At 41.2% G+C, this 20,314-nt stretch overlaps 2 protein-coding genes and 8 non-coding genes across 11 annotated transcripts; all 10 read left to right on the forward strand.

Annotated features, from left to right (window-relative positions):
- Positions 1 to 321: 321 nt before the first annotated feature.
- On the forward strand, positions 322 to 2,365 carry LOC115682024 (ethylene-responsive transcription factor ERF110-like). Of its 2 annotated transcripts, none has more exons than XM_030606157.2 (2): positions 322 to 1,015; positions 1,432 to 2,365. In XM_030606157.2, the coding sequence occupies exons 1-2, from the start codon at positions 739 to 741 to the stop codon at positions 2,208 to 2,210; spliced, it is 1,056 nt and encodes a 351-aa protein (XP_030462017.1). In that variant the 5' UTR covers positions 322 to 738; the 3' UTR covers positions 2,211 to 2,365. The 2 variants fall into 2 exon arrangements, with proteins under 2 accessions (XP_030462017.1, XP_030462016.1); XM_030606156.2 differs by having other exon boundaries at positions 325 to 1,015; positions 1,429 to 2,365.
- Positions 2,366 to 5,976: 3,611 nt separating this feature from the next.
- LOC115682032 (small nucleolar RNA SNORD14) lies at positions 5,977 to 6,102 on the forward strand. The gene has a single exon (XR_004005846.1). It is a non-coding gene; the product is annotated as a small nucleolar RNA SNORD14 (small nucleolar RNA).
- A 474-nt stretch (positions 6,103 to 6,576) lies between these two features.
- LOC130135001 (ethylene-responsive transcription factor ERF113-like) lies at positions 6,577 to 8,548 on the forward strand. Its single transcript, XM_056303153.1, has 2 exons — positions 6,577 to 7,052; positions 7,440 to 8,548. Exon 2 carries the CDS (start codon positions 7,567 to 7,569, stop codon positions 8,413 to 8,415), a length of 849 nt encoding a protein of 282 aa, XP_056159128.1. The 5' UTR covers positions 6,577 to 7,052; positions 7,440 to 7,566; the 3' UTR covers positions 8,416 to 8,548.
- A 5,061-nt stretch (positions 8,549 to 13,609) lies between these two features.
- On the forward strand, positions 13,610 to 13,735 carry LOC115682033 (small nucleolar RNA SNORD14). The gene has a single exon (XR_004005847.2). It is a non-coding gene; the product is annotated as a small nucleolar RNA SNORD14 (small nucleolar RNA).
- A 186-nt stretch (positions 13,736 to 13,921) lies between these two features.
- LOC130135036 (small nucleolar RNA SNORD14) lies at positions 13,922 to 14,049 on the forward strand. The gene has a single exon (XR_008814530.1). It is a non-coding gene; the product is annotated as a small nucleolar RNA SNORD14 (small nucleolar RNA).
- A 179-nt stretch (positions 14,050 to 14,228) lies between these two features.
- Positions 14,229 to 14,356, forward strand: LOC130135037 (small nucleolar RNA SNORD14). Its single transcript, XR_008814531.1, has one exon. It is a non-coding gene; the product is annotated as a small nucleolar RNA SNORD14 (small nucleolar RNA).
- Positions 14,357 to 14,517: 161 nt separating this feature from the next.
- On the forward strand, positions 14,518 to 14,642 carry LOC130135034 (small nucleolar RNA SNORD14). Its single transcript, XR_008814528.1, has one exon. It is a non-coding gene; the product is annotated as a small nucleolar RNA SNORD14 (small nucleolar RNA).
- Positions 14,643 to 14,800: 158 nt separating this feature from the next.
- On the forward strand, positions 14,801 to 14,925 carry LOC115682030 (small nucleolar RNA SNORD14). The gene has a single exon (XR_004005844.2). It is a non-coding gene; the product is annotated as a small nucleolar RNA SNORD14 (small nucleolar RNA).
- Positions 14,926 to 15,083: 158 nt separating this feature from the next.
- Positions 15,084 to 15,208, forward strand: LOC130135035 (small nucleolar RNA SNORD14). Its single transcript, XR_008814529.1, has one exon. It is a non-coding gene; the product is annotated as a small nucleolar RNA SNORD14 (small nucleolar RNA).
- Positions 15,209 to 15,369: 161 nt separating this feature from the next.
- Positions 15,370 to 15,494, forward strand: LOC115682031 (small nucleolar RNA SNORD14). Its single transcript, XR_004005845.1, has one exon. It is a non-coding gene; the product is annotated as a small nucleolar RNA SNORD14 (small nucleolar RNA).
- Positions 15,495 to 20,314: the final 4,820 nt, after the last annotated feature.

Consider the following 20,314-nt stretch of genomic DNA (forward strand, 5'->3'; position numbering starts at 1 on the left):
CTGGCCGCCGCAGAAGCCTGTTTGGAGGGAAGAGCTAATGTGTCCACATCGGTGGCGGCGGCGATTCGTAGTGAAGATCAATCACAAAGCTTAAGCTTCGTCGGAGACATGATGGTCCGATGTCGGCGTTAAGCCAGGTTGGCACCGACGTCTGGAAGATGAAAAAGCGGTCTACGTTTGATGGTTCCTTCACAGCCACAACTTGCCATCTTCATTCTCCCTTTGACTTTCACCCAAAACCTTTGACTGAATATATATAATATATATAATATATAGCCCATAAAAATCCTATAAAAGCTTCGTTGTCTCTCTTTTTCATCAATGAATTTGTAAAATAGCATTTTGTACACTAGCTACGTATAAAAAAAATACTATTTTTTCGACCGACTAATGTCAAAAGACAAGACAGAAAAGGCTCTCAAAAATATAAGGTGGCGTATACGTTGAATTGGTCGCAAAGCTGCAGCTCGATCTCATCCCTTATATCATCAGACTTCTCAAAACTTTGAGATTGTCGCGCACACGTGAACGAATTGGCTCCGGCATGGTATATAGTTCGTTCTCGGTCTGAAGGTGGCGACTCCAAGCGGAGACGACAGCGTGAAGGACGGCGTCAAGGAGGGGGAGGAGGAGGAGAGAGACTTCCATGCATGGCTCAACTACCGGCCGCCGTCTCTGCCGCTTGAGGCCTCCCTTGCTTCCAGCCCTTCGGCGTCGTCGTTCGGGAGAGAGCAAGAGATGTCCGTGATGGTTTCCGCCCTGCGCCGCGTCGTGTCCGGAGAAGTATCGTCAGGTGATGATCAGCAACAGCGGTTTGATTTGAGGGAAGGGTATTGCGGCAGCGGCGGTTCGGCTTCGTTGCTTGGTCGGTCCAGCTCTTTGGATTTTGCCGGCTTCGGGCTGAAGAGAGGAAGGGGAGATTCGACCTCATCGTCCGAGTTCTTGGTATCTCAGGTTTCGGAAGTTCATGGCGATTTTGCGCAGGCAGGCTCGTCGACATCTTCTGGCGCCAGAGGTAAGCTCATTAATGGAATCACAAGTTAGCTCGCCTGTGATATTTAGATCAGAACATAATCTCTCAACCTTCACCAGCTCTCTATGCTAAAAACTAGAGAGGAACTGTTCTTAACTTCATTTCGAAAAAGTTCTGTTTGGAATTTCGGCGGCGCCCAAAATTCATGAACAACGAATAGTACGATTCAATTTCAATATGACATTCTCGTTCATACCTCATGATTCGTACAGCTCGAAAGACGAAAGTGGATTTGATACGAATTCGCAGCAGCGTAAAGTTTTGTTTCCATGGACGGTGCAAGCATATGAAATAAAGATTTCACCACTGAACATGAAATTATGAAATTGTCAAGCTAAGCTGCAATTCCATAGGAAGTAACGCATCTACTCTTCATCTTCTTCTTTTGGTTACAGAAGGTCATTCAGGCTCAACAACTGTTCAGACAGCAAAAGCAGATGAACCAACACATGGTACTCCTCCAACATACGAATACACCTACGAGGCCCCAAGACAGACAGCATTGAGATTGGACCCAACTCCAAGGAGAAAATACCGAGGAGTGAGACAGAGGCCGTGGGGGAAGTGGGCCGCCGAGATACGAGACCCATTCAAGGCCTCGAGGGTGTGGCTCGGCACGTTCGACACGGCCGAGGCTGCTGCTCGGGCCTACGACGAGGCCGCCCTCCGGTTCAGAGCCAACAAGGCCAAGCTGAACTTCCCCGAGAACGTCCGGCTCCGGCAACAACCGGCTCCCGTGGCCACTGCGGCCAATCCATCGGCTACCCACTTTGCCGTTTCCCGCGAGTTGCCGGCTCCCGACAATTCCAACGCCATTGACTACGACGGGCAGACTCCTGTGCAGCAGTTTTTTGAAAATAATTTTCACGAATATCACAGCGATGTTGTGGTTCAACAAGAAAGAGCGCAGGGACGACCCCTGAGTTTGTATGAGCAGATGGTGTGGTCCAACTCGTTGTTGGGGAATCAGTTTCAGCCATCTTTCTCGCTCTCTCCTTCTCCTTCATCATCAGCATCAAGTTCGGTGCTCGCACCGGCGCCAAACTCTCCTCTTTTCGCTTCTTCTCGGCCGATTATGAGCTCGAGGCCCCAAGAGGGCCAGACAGGTGGCGGAGCAGCCGTCTTTTCTCTGCCTCCATGGACAGATTCTAGCCATCGCAGTTCTTCTTCCGGATAGGATTCTCCGTCCTCGTTTCTTCTTCCTCCTTCTCTAATTACAGTTGTATTCAGTTCCATTTTGCCGTTGTACGTGGCCATATTTACATCTTGATTAGCACAGACATGTCGACACCATTGAAAAGAATGACAGAAGCAGAGAGATTTTCATCCTCATCCGACACCACACGAGGTAGGAACGCGAACCGTTTCCAAAGCCTTTGCTTCAGAGGCTGTTCTTTACGCATCGCTCGTCTCACTAGCAATAACACGTGGGAAAGAGAAGCCGAATTGAAAGCGTTAGAAGCACACGTGACGCGTTCTGGGCTCTCGCGGATTTCAAACTTTGTAAAATGTCAGAGGGATTGAACGGCGGTGGAATCAAACTTGCATGGTCAAAAGAAGAAGGGGGGGGTTGCCTCTCGAAATGTCAAACATGTTGCTCAAGCTTTTGGATAATGCACCGTCATGCACCGTTTAGCTCGTTGAATTGTATGGGAGGAGGAGGAACATTACTACTAATTGATTGAAAAAAAAAAGGAAAAGTAAAAGGAGCCGTTATTTTAATAGTGGAATAACCAAAGAAAAATATATGGAGAGAAGAGAAAAGTGAGGCGATGCTGACCTGGTCAAAGGTTGATAGATGGCCTCAAAAACAAAAAGGACAAAAAAAAATAAAGAATAATAAGAAAAGGGTTGCGACAAAAGATTAAAAATAAATAAACGAGATATCACCGAGAGAAATACAGAGCAAAGAGGATTGAGAGAACGTCCATATGCGAAAGATTAGAAACAAGGGGAAGAAAAGAAACCGCGGAAGGAGAAGTTGATTCCCGCACGACTTCGACAAGCCGAATTAACTCCGTTTCCTAGCGATTGACGAAGATTTGAGCCCTTTGTTCGTCTAATTGGAGTAATTTCCAAAGTTACGGCGTAAATTCGAGGCTACATGAATTATGAGTTGCGAAGTCCGATTTTAGAGTTTTTAAGCCGAGAAATTATATGCAAATGATAATTTAGGGTGTTGTGAAGCCGTGGGGATCCAGCGAAAATCGATTTCGGATTACGATTTGATTGGAATGAATTTTAAAGTTCTTCGCTTAAGGCCCGCGTCTTGAATAGCTTCGAATAAGCACTTTGGGCAAGTGTTTTGTTTACGCGTGGAAGTCATTTTCTCGACAAATAAATTTAGCTTAGTCGATTCGTAGTTAAGATATTGTTTCTCGCTTATTTGATAGGATTGTAAGTTCGTAGGCTTGAGATAACTTCGTGGTTTGGTTTAGGCCTTATATGGTGAGAGGTGCATGCTTATCTTTTCTTTAAATTTATAACTCGTGCCTTGAAAGTGATAGGTATATTATCAGTTATTAAAAGCATGTTTGTTATATAAAGTCCGGATGAGTATTTATTACTTTTCGGTTATTTGTGAATAGTTTGAGAAACATTTATGAAATCATTACAAAATGTTAAACATATTGATTTATGAATTTGGTTTATAAAGAATTCTGAAATTGTTCGAGAAATACCTTGCGAAATGTGTTATATTTGATGAACAGAGTTGTGAAAGAATATATGTTTTGATCTGTAAATGTATCCTAATTATGAGATGGATCTAGATTTGGTTTCGTGGATTATTGGAGGATGATGGTTTGATGCTCAATATCAATGTGAACTCAGTTGACGCTTTCTGGGTATGCATACTTATTTGAGGATATCCTTTTAGGCCGAGCCACTAGCGGTGCGTATAGTAACATTTCTGGTTCCGGGAACAATTTTTGAGTTTTTTCTATTTTAATTCCCTAAACGAGTTTCTGAGTAGAAAAAAGCATTTGCTAACTGCATAAAATTTCTATTCCCGAGATAGAAAAAGAATAGTATTGCGTTTTGTACGACCCTAAAAATTTCTATTCCCAATTTTTTTCGTTTAATTATAAAAATGTTAGTGAAGACTTAACAATTCATATTTGGATAAAACTAGACTTTTGTAAGGATTTAACTGATCAAGATATTCTAAGATGGCCTCAGAAAATCCAACGTAAAAGTTAGTCAAAGATGGATGGTTCTAAATGGCAATAGAGAATTCCATTGGTTTATAACTCACAATATGAGGAGCGTGACAACAAATCTTTAGACATTACAATAAATAGGTGCATAAATCATTTGAGCTTTAGGGTGTTGGGTTTAGAGTTTAGGGTATAGAGTGTAGGATTTGTAATATAAGGTTTCAAGTTTACGATTTAGGTTACGCTGAGATTATTTCTCAAAAGTGACCTTGTTTCTCTTTTTATTTCCGGGACTTCTTGTTTCTATTCTAAATCTATTCCCTGCCCACTAATATATTCCGAGGAATAGACAAATTAATTGACGTACACAAATAGAATTTTGTTCTTTTTCTATTTCGAGGAACAAAAAACAGAAAAACAAAGAAACAAAATTTTATTAAACATGCCCTAGCTGAAGGTGGAGACATTGCCAAGGAGAAATCTTCGTCGCCTTGTTGTCGGGCATTGTGTCATGACCATGGTTTGATATTTGAGCATAAAATTGATCAATAAAATGGATCACTGATGTATCATATAAGATTAATTAATGGATTGGATCATTCATGCGTGATTCGATGTTGTTGATTTAAATGAGTATATCTAATAACTTTTGGTACCGTGCATTTGTTATGTGCTGGATTTGAGAATAATGAGTTTCTAGTATTATTTTGTAAATATGCATAGTAGGTGCTCAATCTATTAAAAGAGGTTTGTACCACTCACTGAGCTATAGTTGCTCATTTTATTCATTCCAAAATATTTTCCAGGTTCTTCAATTAACGACAAGTGAAACGAAAGCGTTATTGATCGGAGTTTTGGTAGTTTAATGCTGGGTATGGTATGAGGCAATTGATATATGTCTGTTGATAGTTGTCGGGGTTATATATAGTAGATAAACTCAATATCCAAATCGATATGTATTACTACCAAAAAATCATTTTTTTTCCCATTGTATTCCCTATTTTGATCAATCACAGATCATGGATCGTGGCCAAGGATCGATCACGGATCATGGATTGTGGCAGAGGATCATGGATCCTGGCATAATTATTAGCTCTATTAGGATTAGTAACTGTTTTCTAGGATTTTTAAAGTTGCCCTCCTTGCTATGTTAAAACTCTTGTGATCACCTATAAAATCTGCGAGAGCTAAGAGTAAGTCTTTATGTGATCTGACGATTTTCAACTACGATTACAATTTATTATCCATTCCATAATTTAAGAAAATTATTGTTTATTGCAAGATATAATGACGGATTGTGAGTACCCAATGGGAACCCGAGCGGGTTTGGGATACTTTATCAAAACTGATAACAAGTTCGGGATGAGCCTGTGGAGTAGCCGAAAATGGGATGGGATTGGGACGACGTTGGCCGTCCCAAACCCATCTTGCTTCCATCCCGATGTTAGTGCGGTCCGAGTTTGCGGTATTTCCGGTTCGGGTGAGTTCGATTTGGGTCGGATCGAGAAGTGAGATGGATCGGGTTGGCCTCGTGACTGGACCATAGAGGCTATTGGACACGCAACCATGCAAAATTAGCCCAACTGTTGTGCTTGCTTGCTTGTCTGAATGCCGCCCCCTCGGCATGTGTTTCGATGGGAATCAGTGGCTTTTCCACATGTCTGATGTGATTTCAATGGAGGGAATTCCTGAGTCGCGCACGTCCTTTTTGACCATGTCTGGTGTGATTGTTGTGGGTTAGTGTCTCGTTCACGTGAAAATTGGACTGTGGTGTGGCTTTTCTTGGATCCATGATGATGCATTCAAAGGCTTGTTTATCAAAGAACGTTCGCGGTGGCCGCCTCAGAGCTTTCGCCTTCACCGGGCTGGAGAGCTAGTGCTGCTTCAATCCTTCCTTGGATGTCTGAGATCTCTTCATGTGAATAACTTTCTGATCTAATGTCATCATTCTTAGATGCTCGCATATCATCAATTATGGATAAGTAACGCAGATTATAACTTCATCTGCTGCTTCAAGTGTGCCTGAAAAGGGAAATTTTGAAAATTGTTGGTAGGATATATTGAGTGCTCGAGTAGTGCCATATAGGATATGCCCAAGTATAGACGCTGACCCCATCTTCAGAAACTTCAAATTCCTTGGGCGTCGAACATCTCGGATCCCCATCATCCATGAAACGGGCTGGTGCTAAGGGTGAGGAACTTTATTCTTTGCGCCTGTGGTGTGCCCATGGAGCTGCATGGCTTGATCTTGTTTGTGTTTGATGCAATTGCCAGTTTTCTCAGTTAGAGCAGAAACTTATTTCACATTATTCAAGAATTTCCCCTAGTTAAGCTCTCACGCTTTTTCTCATATCATTATTTTCGATTCCTGGGTTCAATTCTTTGTGATGTTGAGCTGTAAACATGTATTCTAATTGCTTCAGCTACAAGATTTAAGTCATGTCTGCAGTGCTTTCTTTCACGATTCCGATATTACTCATCTTTGAAAGAAGAATTTTTGTTTAGCAGAACTGCACTCTATGCCACAATTTTTGGGAAGGAAACACCATCTCTTGATCAAACAGTAACAGTTCTACTGCAAAACCCCCGCAATGGTTTCCGCCTCTACACCGCATCAATTCCAGAGATTTATTGTCCGGTGATGATCAGCAACAACGGTTTGATCTGAGTGAAGGCTGTTGCAGTGGAGGCGGTTCGGCGTCGTTGCTTGGTCGGTCCAGCTCTTTGGATTCTCTCGGTGTCGGATGGATGAGAGGAATGAAGGGGAGATCCGACCTCGTCCGAGTTCTAGGCATCTCAGCTTTTGGAAGTTCTTGGCTGTTTTGCGCAGGCAGGCTCATCGTCATCTTCTGGTGCCGGAGGTAAGCTTAATTAATGGAATCACAAGTTACTCCCCCCTCTGATTTTTAGATCAGAACATAATTCAGGAGCTCCTACGCTAAAAATTAGTGAAGAACTGTTCTTAGCTTTCATCCTAAAAGAATAGTTGGAGTGATCTTTGGTAAAGAGATATTAATGTCACAGCAATCTGGAAGAGGAGCACAAGGGGACAATGTGGGGGAGCACGTCAAGAGATATAGGCTTTTTTAAATGCTCCTCCTCCTCACATCACATTCTTTATGATCATTCCTAGCTCTATGTATAGATGAGCTTAGCAGCCATTCTGGACTTCTTTTCCATCAGCCCACCGATCATGACTTTTTCAAGATTTCCTCCAGCCAACATAATTGACTGTCTTTGCTTTACAGCTGGAGACTTGCTACAAATCTTTATAAAATGGGTCAACAGTGCTACAATTATAAAAGATCCCACCGAAATTAGCAAGAGTTTTTGCTAGGATTACATTCTGAAGTTGTCAAGCTAAGCTGTAACTCCATGCGAAGTAACAAACCCGCTCTGGATCTTCTTCTATCGTTTACGGAAGGTCATGCAGGCTCAACAACTGTTCAGACAGCAAAAGCAGATCGACCAACAACACATCGTGCTGCTCCCACATACGAATTCACCCACGAGACCCCAGCAATGACCACGCTGAGATTGGATTCAGCTCCGAGAAGGAAATACAGAGGAGTGAGACACAGGCCGTGGGGGAAATGGGCGGCCGAGATAAGAGACCCGTCGAAGGCCTCGAGGGTGTGGCTCGGCACGTTCGACACGGCTGAGGCGGCGGCTCGGGCTTACGACGAGGCCGCCCTCCGGATCAGACGCAACAAGGCCAAGCTCAACTTCCCCGAGAACGTCCGGCTACCTCCACTGCCGCCTCCCACGGTCTCCGCGGCCGATCCCGCAGAGACCCGCCTCGCCGTTTCCCGTGAGTTGCCGGATTCGGGCAATTCCGACGCCATCGACCGCGACGGGGAGACTCCTGTGCAGCGGTTTCTTGGAAAGAATCTCAAGGAATATCACGGTGATGTTCTTCTTCTTCAAGAACGAGCGCAGAGACGACCCGTGAGTCTGGATGAGCAGAAGGCCCGGTCCGACTCGTCGTTGGGGACGCAGTTTCAGTCATCTTTCTCGCCCTCCTCCTCCTCTTCTGCTTCATCATCATCATCATCATCATCAAGTTCAGTGCTTGCACAAGCTCCAGACTCTGCTCTTTTCGTGTCTTCTCGACCAAACGTGAATTTGAGGTTACAAGTGGGTCAGATAGGTGGTGGAGCAGCTGATGAGCTTTCTCTGCCTCCATGGACAGATTCTAGCCATCGCAGTTCTTCTTCTGGATAGGATTTTTCATGTCTTTTTTTCCTTCTCTTTTGTTAATTGCAGTTGTATTCAGTTCCCTTTTGCTGTTGTATGTGGATTAGCTCAGACATACTGACAAAATTGAAAAAAATGATAGAAGCAGATTTTCAATGGAGATTGGGAAAGTAAGAGAGATTTTGAAGACCACAGCTACAGAAATATTGAAAAGCAAATTCATGGGGTATAATATATTTTTTAAATGGAATGACAAGATCCTGGAATATTGAACTTGGAAATTTGTTGTATAGTTCTTTTTTATGGCATTAAAAATGTAGACTTTCGATTGGAGATTTAGGATGCATAAATTTCAAATTAGTAGCTCTTTTTGTGAATTTGAGGTTATTTATTGTATATTTAACATAAAATTATTGTTCACTACAAAATACTAACCCGACAACGTTAGTGATGCGAGTTTTGGGGACCGTATCAAAACCCATAATACGTTTGGGGCGGGTTTGGAGAGTAATTGAAAGTTAATGGGATGGGACTCGGGGCAACGCCGGCCGTCTTAAACCCGGCTTGGTCCGAGCTTGCGGTGTTCACGGTTCGGTTCGGCCGGGTAAGCTCGATTCGGGTCGATCGGATTGGCCTCGTGGCGGGACCGCAAAGGCTATTTGGGCCCACTAAAATGCAAAATCTGCCCAATAAGACGCCAAGAAAACAAAAGAAAATCCCTGGACACTTTCTCTAAAAATTTCAGAGCATACACCCCTTCAAGAAAGGAAAGGTAAACCCTAGCGAGCTCTTCTCCCTTTACATCTAGCCCACCCATTCTCTGCTCGGCCGTTGTTCGCTACTGTTGCTTGGTGTCGGTTCCTCGATGAATTGATCTTCGTGGTTGCTTGCTTGCTTGCTTGTCGAATGCCGTGCTTCCGGCGTGTGTGTTTCGATGTGGATTGGGGCCTTTGGGCATGTCTGATGTGATTTCAATGGAGGGAGTTCTTGATGGTTTTGGGGACTGCACGTCTGAAATCGCCAAGCTAAGCTGTAAGCTATAATTCCACGCGAAGCAACACATCCGCTCTGGATCTTCTTCTTTCGGTCACAGAAGGTCATCCAGGCTCGACAACTGTTCAGACAGCAAAAGCAGATCAACCAACATCGCATCGTGGTCCTCCCACGTACGGATACGCCCACGAGAACCCAGCAATGACCACATCGAGATCGGACCCAACTCCGACAAGAAGATACGGAGGAGTGAGACAGAGGTCGTCGGGGAAATGGGTGGCCGAGATAAGAGACCCGTCGAAGGCCTCGAGGTCGAGGGCGTGGCTCGGCACGTTCGACACGGCGGAGGCGGCGGCACGGGCTTACGACGAGGCCGCCCTCCGGATCAGGCGTCATCCAGGCTCGACAACTGTTCGGACAGCAAAAGCAGATCAACCAACATCGCATCGTGCTGCTCCCACGTACGAATACGCCCACGAGAACCCAGCAATGACCACGTCGAGATCGGACGCAACTCCGACAAGAAGATACAGAGGAGTGAGACAGAGGTCGTCGGGGAAATGGGTGGCCGAGATAAGAGACCCGTCGAAGGCCTCGAGGTCGAGGGCGTGGCTCGGCACGTTCGACACGGCGGAGGCGGCGGCTCGGGCTTACGACGAGGCCGCCTTCCGGATCAGCCGCGACAAGGCCAGCCTCAACTTCCCCGGGAACGTCCGGCTGCCGCCACAACCGCCTCCCGCGGCTTCCGCGGCCGATCCCGCGGCGACCCGCTTCGCCGTTTCCCGTGAGCTGCCGGATTCCGGCGATTCCAACGCCGTCGACCGCGACGGGCAGACTACCGTGCAGCGGTTCCTTGAGAAGAATTTTAATGAATTTCACAGTGATGTTCTTCTTCTTCAAGAACCAGCGCAGACACGAGTCGGTGGAGCAGCTGAGTTTTCTCTGCCGACAGATTCTAGCCATCACAGTTCTTCTGGATAGGATCTTTCGTGTCTTTTTTTCTTCTCTTTTGTTAATTGCAGTTGTCTTTAGCTCCCTCTTGCTGTTGCGTGTGGCCATTTTACGGTTTGATCATCACTAGACTTGTTAAACGGTCGGTTCGAGTCATAAATGGTTCAGCCCAATGTAACTCATTAATCCGTTTATGATCTTTTTATCTGTAATGTAAGTTTCTTGACCCATATCCAACTCGATCTATATTGCTAAAATATTTCCATATTTAATCTAATATAGTAAAACTTGCTTCTTGTGATTTTTTTCAAAAATTATATTGTTAAAATACTTCCATGCAATACAAATTTGGTGGACAATGTTTATAAATTTATAAAAAGTTAAATATTTTTATATTTATTTTCTTTTTCTTTTTCTTTATTTTCTTATGTCAAGTATTGCCTGCCAATCCTCGCGGACCTCAGGCAAGGGCCACGAGCGAGTGTTTCGGCCTTTGCTTAGATCTGGTGAGAGCCACGAAGCCCTCCGGATTTCGTAGGAAAAAATAAATAAATAAATAAAAATTATAAAATAATTCAAAAAAATAAAAATTAAGAATAATTTGTGTATGATTTACTTAACTTATTAGGTAATTCATTTAAGACCCATTAATTTGTTAGGTAACTTATTTATGACCACTTAAGCTTGTTTTAAAAAAGGATATGTGTACTGAAAGTCATAAAATTAAAGTGTAATTGAGTCCTAAAACTTGCAAAAAGTGCTAAAACTTGTCAAATTGGTACAATCAAGTCCTTCCATTGTGATTTTTTTTTAAATACTTTCTCTCGTCTATATAGAGAGTACCATATCCTAGTAGTATGCTATGCATTCGCCTCTATGATGATCTTGTGCATCAAAAACTGAGGCCAGAAGGTCTTATGTTTGGAATGAGGGTTTAGCTGGATGCTAAAAGTCAATCCTGTCAGGATAAGGCTTTAGTGAGGCATCACAAGGGAGGATTGAATACATGCATTTGCTACGTTCTTGTTATGAACATAGACCCCTCTCATGGTATCAGACCCAAGGATTACGTGCTATAATATCCTTCTAAGATTTCTAATACCAGATAGAAATTTGGTCCAAATTTGATTTTTAATACTATTTTTATTTAAATTAAATGTGAAAATAAGCTAAATTTAAAAAAGAAAAGAAAAGGATTGAGACCAGGTGACGAGGACCCTTTGCCCTGGGCGAGGGCCTGGGTCGGCCGCCAGTGGCGGCCCTCGGCCAGACCTGGGCAAGGGGCTCTCGCCTTCGGTCGGCGATAGTGGGGCGGCTGCGGCAAGGGCAGTGCATGCCCTTGCAACCTAATCTCAACATTTTTTCCCTTTTCTTTAAGCTTATTTCTAAATTTATTTTAAATAAAATTTGTATTAAAAATTAGATTATGATCAAAACGACGTCATTTTAGCTTTATATTTTATGTTTTAGCCACGTCATCGCCACGTAATATAGAGAAAATAATAATAATGAAAAATTCACGTCAGCATTTTCCGTTAGTCAAGTTAGACAAAGTTAATGGAAGGACTCGATTGCAACAATTTAACAAGTTTTAGAACTTAATTGCACTTTTTGCAAATTTTAGGACTCAATTGCACTTTTATGACAAATTTTAGGACTTCTAGTGCACATATCTTTTTTTAAAACTTAAGGCAATCCGTTTATGATTCACACCATTAAATATGAGTTAAAAAATAGATCTAGACCAATTTTGACAAAATTGAAAGGAATGATAGAACCAGAGAGATTTTCATTTTGTGAGGATTTGGCAACTGGAGCTTGGGAGAAGTAGAAGAGATTTTGAACACCACAGCTCCAGAAATATTGCAAAGCACATTTACGGGGTATTATAATTTTATCTTGGAATGACAAGATCATGAAATATTCAATTTGGAAATTTATCTTCGACCAAAAAAAAAAGAACTTAGAAATTTATTGTGTAGTTTTATTTAATGGCATTAAAAATGTTCTCTTATAAAACTCTCAGCCAAATAAAAAAGAATGCGTGGATTACGTATAGGACAAAAATATTCGCGCTTTTCAAATGATTCGGAAAAAAAAAATGTATGAAGTTTTTGCTTAAGGGGTTAAAAAAACACACCGTTAAGTTCTCCATTTCTACGAACTGAATCATCGATTTGGAACACTAACTTTCGGTTCGGGGGAGAAAGAACTCGGCTCACTAACCCGAGCTCTTTCCATTTGGAGCTGCTAATCTTTTTTCTTTCTATTTCCTCGTTGAAATAGACGAGTCCTTGATTGACAAATCTACGAGCGCGAAAAATGTTTTGCGATCTTGGATTTTTACGATTCTTATTTGAGACTCCATAAATTTCTAATTACATATTTACACCGCACAAATTTCAAATAAACATTTCTTTTTGTGAATTTGAGGTTATTTATTATTATATATAACACAAAATTATTGTTTATTACAAAATACTATGATGGGAAAATACCGATTACGTTAGTGAGGCGAGTTTTTGGGGTACCGTATCAAACCATCTTAAACCCATCTTGCGTCCATCCCTATGTCGGTCGGTGCGGTCCGAGTTCGCGGGGTTTGCGGTTCGGCCCGGAAAGTCCGGTTCGGGTCGATCGGATTGGGCCCCTCGTGGCCGGACCATAAAGGCATTTGGGCCCAGATTTTTTGGGCCGACGACAATGCAAAATCAGCCCAATAAGAACCCCAAGAAAACAAAAGGAAATCCCTGGACACTTCCTCTAAAATTTCAGAGCATAAACCCGTTCAAGGAAAGGAAAGATAAACCCTAGCGAGCTCTTCTTCCTTTACATATACCCCGTCCATCCTCTGCTCCGCCGACTCATTCAGCACTTCACCAAGCTTCCCCTGTTTTCCTCTCTCTCTCTCTCTCTCTCTCTGGAATCTGCAATTCCAGAACGTGGGTGTTGTTTTCTTCTGCTGCTTGTGTTGGTTTTCGATGAAGTGATCTTCGCTGTGCTTGCTTGCTTGTTGAATGCCGTGCTTTGGGCGTGTGTTTCGATGGGAATTTGGGCTTTTGAGCATGTCTGAGGTGATTTCAATCGAGGGTGTTCTTGGTAGTTTCTTGGGACTGCGCGCCTGCCCCTCAAGCATCGATCTTGATTGTTTTGAGGGGTGAACATGTACCCAGCAATGGTTTTTTCGTGTGCGCGGAGATGTGTGGGCTTGTGGATTTGATTTTGAGGATTAGGGTCTCGTTCGCGTGAAAATTGGAATGCGATGTGGCGTTTCTCGTGTCGATGATGATACATCCGAAGGCTTGTTTCTCGGAAAACATTCGCAGTGGCCGCCTAAGAGCTTTCGCCTTCGCCGGGCTTGAGAGCTGATGCTGCTATTATCCTTCCTTGGATGTCTGAGACCTTGTCATCTTGTTCTTGCTATGGTGACCTCGATTTGAATTGCATCGGATTAGGTTATGGTCAGTTTTGTGATATGCATCTAATTTTGCACTGGCTATTGATGCGTGATTATGATTTCTACGGCAATTGTATGGAGTTTTTGTTCTGCGGAAATTTGTTGTAAAGACCATTTATTTTGGGTAATAATGTTCACCGATGATGACAATTCGAAGGCTTGTTTCTCGGAAAACATTCGCAGTGGCCGCCTAAGAGCTTTCGCCTTCGCCGGGCTTGAGAGCTGATGCTGCTATAATCCTTCCTTGGATGTCTGAGACCTTGTCATCTTGTTCTTGCTATGGTGACCTCGATTTGAATTGCATCGGATTAGGTTATGGTCAGTTTTGTGATATGCATATAATTTTGCATTGGCTATTGATGCGTGATCATGATTTATATGGCAACTGTATGGAGTTTTTGGAAAATTTGTTGTAAAAACTGATTATTTTGGTAATGATGTTCATTGATGAGGACAATTCGAAGGCTTGTTTCTCAAAGAACATTCGCAGTGGCCGCCTAAGAGCTTTTGCCTTTGCCGGGCTTGAGAGCTAATACTGCTACAATCCTTCCTTGGGTGTCTGAGACCTTGTCATCTTGTTTTTGCTATGATGACCTAGATTTCAATCGCTTTGGTTTAGGATTTTGCTCAGTCTTGTGATGTGCATACAATGTTGCATTGGCTGTTGATGTGCCATTATGATTTTGCGGAAAATTTGTTGTTAAGAGTGACTTTTTGGTAATGATATTCATCGATGATGACAATTCGAAGGCTTGTTTCTCAAAGAACATTCGCAGTGGCCGCCTAAGAGCTTTCGCCTTTGCCGGGCTTGAGAGCTAATGCTGCTATAATCCTTCCTTGGATGTCTGAGACCTTGTCATCTTGTACTTGCTATGGTGACCTAAATTTCAATTGCTTTGGATTAGAATTTGCTCATTCTTTTGATATGCATGCAATTTTACGTTGGCTGTTGATGTGTCATTATGATTTTGTGGAAAATTTGTTGTTAAGAGTCTTTGTAGTAGTGATATTCATCGATGATGACAATTCGAAGGCTTGTTTCTCAAAGAACATTCGCAGTGGTCGCCTAAGAGCTTTCGCCTTTGCCGGGCTTGAGAGCCAATGCTGTTATAATCCTTCCTTGGATGTCTGAGACCTTGTCATCTTGTACTTGCTATGGTGACCTAAATTTCAATTGCTTTGGATTAGAATTTGCTCAGTCTTTTGATATGCATGCAATTTTACGTTGGCTGTTGATGTGTCATTATGATTTTGCGGAAAATTTGTTGTTAAGAGTCTTTGTGGTAATGATAATCATCGATGATGACAATTCGAAGGCTTGTTTCTCAAAGAACATTCGCAGTGGCCGCCTAAGAGCTTTCGCCTTTGCCGGGCTTGAGAGCTAATGCTGCTATAATCCTTCCTTGGATGTCTGAGACCTTTTCATCTTCTACTTGCAATGGTGATCTAGATTTCAATTGCATTGGATTAGGATTTGCTCAGTCTTGTGATATGCATACAGTGTTACATATGCTGTTGTCGCGACATTATGATTTTGCGGAAAATTTGTTGTTAAGAGTGACTTTTTTGGTAATGATATTCATCGACGATGACAATTCGAACGCCTGTTTCTCAAAGAACATTCGCAGTGGCCGCTTAAGAGCTTTCGCCTTCACCGGGCTCGAGAGCTAATGCTGCCATAATCCTTCCTTGGATGTCTGAGATCTCTTCATGTGTATTCCAACACATTTATCGTTTTCTGATGCTCGCATATTGGCCATTATAGACGAGAAACGTAAGCAATAGCCTGATCTGTTGCTTCATGTGTGTCCGAACAGGGGAATTTTGAAAGCTGTTTGTAGGTCCTCGGTTTTTGGCTTTCTTCCCGAAAAATGTATAACATAGAGTATAACCTGATCTTTCTCTTTGCGAAAGAATGTATAACATATTTTTGGTTTCTTCTCAAGTTTGATTTATTGTGCAATCATAGAGTATTCTGCTCCATGAAAAAATCATATGTTATCTGCTTGGATCAACCACTTGAAAATGCATCATACAAATTTTCTGATTTTTCATTAATATTTTACACCGGGGCATTACTGATAAAACGATTAATATACATGACTCGATGGCCTAACAAAATAAAACAAAATGTTTATATAGCGCTGAAATTTGCATTTAAGATGTTTTTTTATTGCTATTATATTTGACTGATCGAATAACAATTTGCGTGCATAAAAATTCCAAACTGGTATACTTTTGATAAATTTACTCCAAATTAATTTTTTTAACCATTAAAAACCTCTTGTAACAAATTTATCCTTTGTTAAATTAGTTTAATACAACAAAAAATCATGAATGGGTAAATTTGTGATAAACATAGGGGTAAAATACTAAATTGGTACACTTGTCAATTGTCACGTGTTATTCAATTTAATAAAAACTAACTGAGGGTAAATTTGTTAGGTGTACCGGTTTGAGTTTTTTTATGGTCAAAAAATTAGTGTGGGATATATTGGTCATAGGGTATCAGTTTGAGGTTTTTAGTAGTATTAACTAGGAGTGTGTAAAGAAATCGGGAATCGTCCGGAACTGGACCGGAATCGGCAATTTTCGTGGGGACCGGTCCGGTTCCAGGTTCCAATTTAATAGAATCAGTGAGTACTGGTCCGATTTCCAATTTTAGTCATGGGACCGCCTACCCACCCAGCTGGACTGACCTGTAATATATATAATTTTTAAGAAAAATTTCCAAAAAAAAAGAGAAAACTTTTAAGTAAAATGAAAACCCTAAAATACCTAATCTAAAACTTAACGCCTATTAACTAAGTGCTCGTCTCGTCTCTCTCTCACTTTGTTTGAGTCGTTTCTCTATCTCTCATTCATGATCTCGACTCTTAAGCTCATTGCACATCAATTCATGACTCGACTCTTAACTCCCATCAACTCATGATCGTGCCTCCGGCAGTTCATCACCTCCCCCTCTCGCTCTCGGTCACCTCCATTTGCATGAAACTTGGTGGGACTGGTTCCATAGACCCAGTCGGGAATCGGACCGGATCGACAATCCGATTTCCAGGTGGATCCATGGAACCAACGGGCGGTTCTCGGTTCTAATTTTTTGAGATTAGTCCTTAGTGGGCGGTTACTAGTTTCATGGTGAGAACCGCCCACCCGGACCATGCTCACCCCTAATATTAACCTAAAGCTAATAAATATTGGTTGATAATTTGTGTCAACAAATATTGCTGTTATCATTTAAAACACTTTGGAAATTATAATTCATTCTTGAATTTTCTAGCATAAAGGAAAAGGATAAGAAAGAATATATTGACTTCTTAATGAATCCTTACACCGTATCAGCACCTTTCCTGATTCACTTAAACCAATCACATGGAGTTAAGTGCGATGATTTTTTACTTTTTCCCATTTCCAAATGAATAAATAGCTATAAAAATCAATATCTGCTGGCTTAGTAGTAAAAATATCAAAACTGTGTACATGAATTACTCGTATGGCATAGGTTTGATTCTCGAAGCACCATGTATAAATAGTTGATCACCCGCTCGAGCCTTGACTAGTAAGATACCCGGTCCATAAGCATATTAGGGTTTAGAAATTACCTATCTAAAATGGCTTTGTCGTTTCATTGGATTATTGAAATCAAATATTAATGATTTGATTGCAATATCTATTAAATTTTATGTCTATCGATGGAATTTATCCCATAAAACTACACAATACAAGTAAAAATTACTTGGAAATTTTGAGGCCCTAATATGATCTTCAAGCTCTACGGTCGTAGATGGTAATGCATGTTGGCTAGAATGGAAAAAAGAACCTAAAAATTAAAAATGGAGTAAAGTTGAAATTGGAAAAAATGACCTCAGCTTGGAGCTGATCCACCTTGACACATCAAATAAAAAAGAAGAAAAATTATATAATTAGAGTACTATCGTTGAACCACTGGGATTTGCCTCAGTGACCACTCTTTCTACTTGGGAAGGGAGAGGTGGAGAATTCGATTCCCTATCTTCTTAGGGGCTAGAGGTGGGAGTGTTTAGTTTTAGGTATGGGTTTCGACTTAAAAAGTCATAACAAAAGTTTGAGAGTGTGTTGAAAGTTACAGTAGGAGAGACAAAAAAAAAACATTGTCATTGTGGAAATTTTGTTTTTTCGAGGAAAACACTTTAATTTTTTATACTCCTTAAAATAAAGGAAAAAAGTGGAAAATCACATAGATGGTCTCGTGAGACAATTACTATAAAAACCCCAACCATCTTATATTATACTCAATAAGAGTATATTTCTATTTTTTCTGTCATATTTGAAGTCGTAACATGAAAAGAACCATGAAACCCTACCATATTTTTTAGAGATACGTGCACTGAAAATCCTAAAACTTGTCACAAAAGTGTAATTGAGTTCTAAAACTTGCAGAAAGTATAATCAAGTCTTAAAATTTATCAAATTGGAATAATCGAGTCCATCCATTAACTCTATCCAATTTGTTTAACAAAAAATACTGACGTGTTTTTTTAATTATTTTTTCCATCTCACGTGGTGATGATGTGGTTAAAACAACATCATTTTGTTTTAATTCTGATTTTTAATACAAATTTTATTTAAAATCAATTTAAATATAAGCTAAATTCAAAAAGAGGGAGAAACTAGATGGGTAGTGAGGCTGCAGCCTTTGCCGCCGCCACCCTACCCTCGCCGAGAAGGCCGGCTAGGGTGGGGAATGGTTGGTGGGGGTCGCCATGCCTCAGCCAAGGGCTGATGACCCTCACCAACCGCAAGCAAGGGCCTGTAGTGGCCCCGGCCCAAATTTGGATGAGGTTACGGCCGATCCCTGCCAATGGTGGCCCTCGACTAGGTCTAGGTGAGGGCCACGACTCTCACCTAGATCCAAGTGAGGGCTTGCAGGCTCTTGCATGAGGTTGGTGGCGAAGGCCGCAGCACTCCCCGCTTGCCTGGTTTTTTCTCCCTTATTCCTTTTTTTTATTTAAAAAATACTTAATTTTAAATTGAATTTAAATCAAATTTGTATTAAAAATTAGATTTGACCAAAACGAACATCATTTTGGCCATGTAGGATAAAGAAAGTAATAAAAAAAATTATGTCAGCATTTTCCGTTAGTTAAATTGGATAGACTTAACGAAATGACTCGATTAAACAAATTTAACAAGTTTTAATACTTGATTACACTTTTTGTAAGTTTTAGGACTTAATTGCACTTTCGTGACAAGTTTTAAGACTTCTACTGCACATATCCCTATTTTTTAAGGAAGAGCTATGCACCATGCCCATAACAATGTAAGTCCCTTCAAATGGAATCTTGCAAAATTGATTTCTAAAAGTTTAAACCATCGATGACCAAAAATATATTTCTATTTCAATACTCTATCAGTAGGATAATCAGAGTTCATTCGAAGTGAGCTACCTAGTAAAAAATGTTCGAAAGAAATATTATGAATTGGTGAGGCATAAAAGTAACGATTCACGCATGGCCGAGTTGGTGGGCGCTTTCCTTCCCTCTTCAGAGATTCTGGGTTCGAATCCCCGCTCGGTTCCGTAATTTAAGTGGGGGCCCTGGCGGTAGGTTGCTGGGCTAGTCTCCCCCGAGGTATAGGTGCTCCGATTACCTGTGCGGGCTCGTCCCCGGGGAATGGTGGCCGATCCTCGGTTACAAAAAAAAAAAAAAGTAACGATTCGCACATATATATGCGTGTGTAAAAAAGAGTATCATGGCTTGATGTCATAAACTTTAACTCTAACACCTTCTTAAGATCGAGTAAAGTATACACACACAACCAGTATAAAGAAAACTTTACACAAGTGAACTAATTCACCATTGATATGAGGGTTTTAATTGCTTGGTCTCTCGTTTAACCATCATTCCAATGATAGATAAAACCGCTTGTTGCAACTTTTTCTTACCATGATGTATGAATAATCGGTCTAGCTATTGTCCCCTTCTTTTGCCATAAATGTTTAAAGCTTGACTTATTCCTTCTCTATTGATGGCCTCCCTTAAGTTTTTAGTAACAACAACTGGAATACTCGATACCAATATGTATTTGCCTATTTTGAGATATACGTGTGAGTTGTGTTAGAAAATTTAATATTGGAGAATTAGTTTGGTGTGAAGTAGTTAAATGCTTTCTAGTTGGTCCATAACTCATTGGTAAACCTATCAAATGGGTGGGTCGGGTCATAAATGATCCGACCCAAATTAATCAATTAACTCATTTATTTATAATACAAATTTCTCGACTCATATCTGATACGACTCATATTGCTAAAACGTTTTTATATTTAACTTGATATAGAAAACTTGTTTCTTATGATTTTAAAAAAAAAATTATAGTGCTCAAACACTTCCATGCAATACAAATTTAGTGGACAATTCTTATAATTTTTTTGAAAGAATGATTTTTTTATATTTTTATTTCTTTCTTTTCCTTTTTTCTTTCTACCTTCGGTGAGGGCAGTGAGGCCCTCGACTAGATCTAGCGAGGGCTTCACGACCCTCGCTTGGT

This window comes from Syzygium oleosum, unplaced genomic scaffold (genome assembly GCF_021117445.2).
Source record: "Syzygium oleosum isolate NSW1041296 unplaced genomic scaffold, Sole_v2.1 Sole_v2.26, whole genome shotgun sequence".
Taxonomy (NCBI): Eukaryota; Viridiplantae; Streptophyta; class Magnoliopsida; order Myrtales; family Myrtaceae; genus Syzygium; species Syzygium oleosum.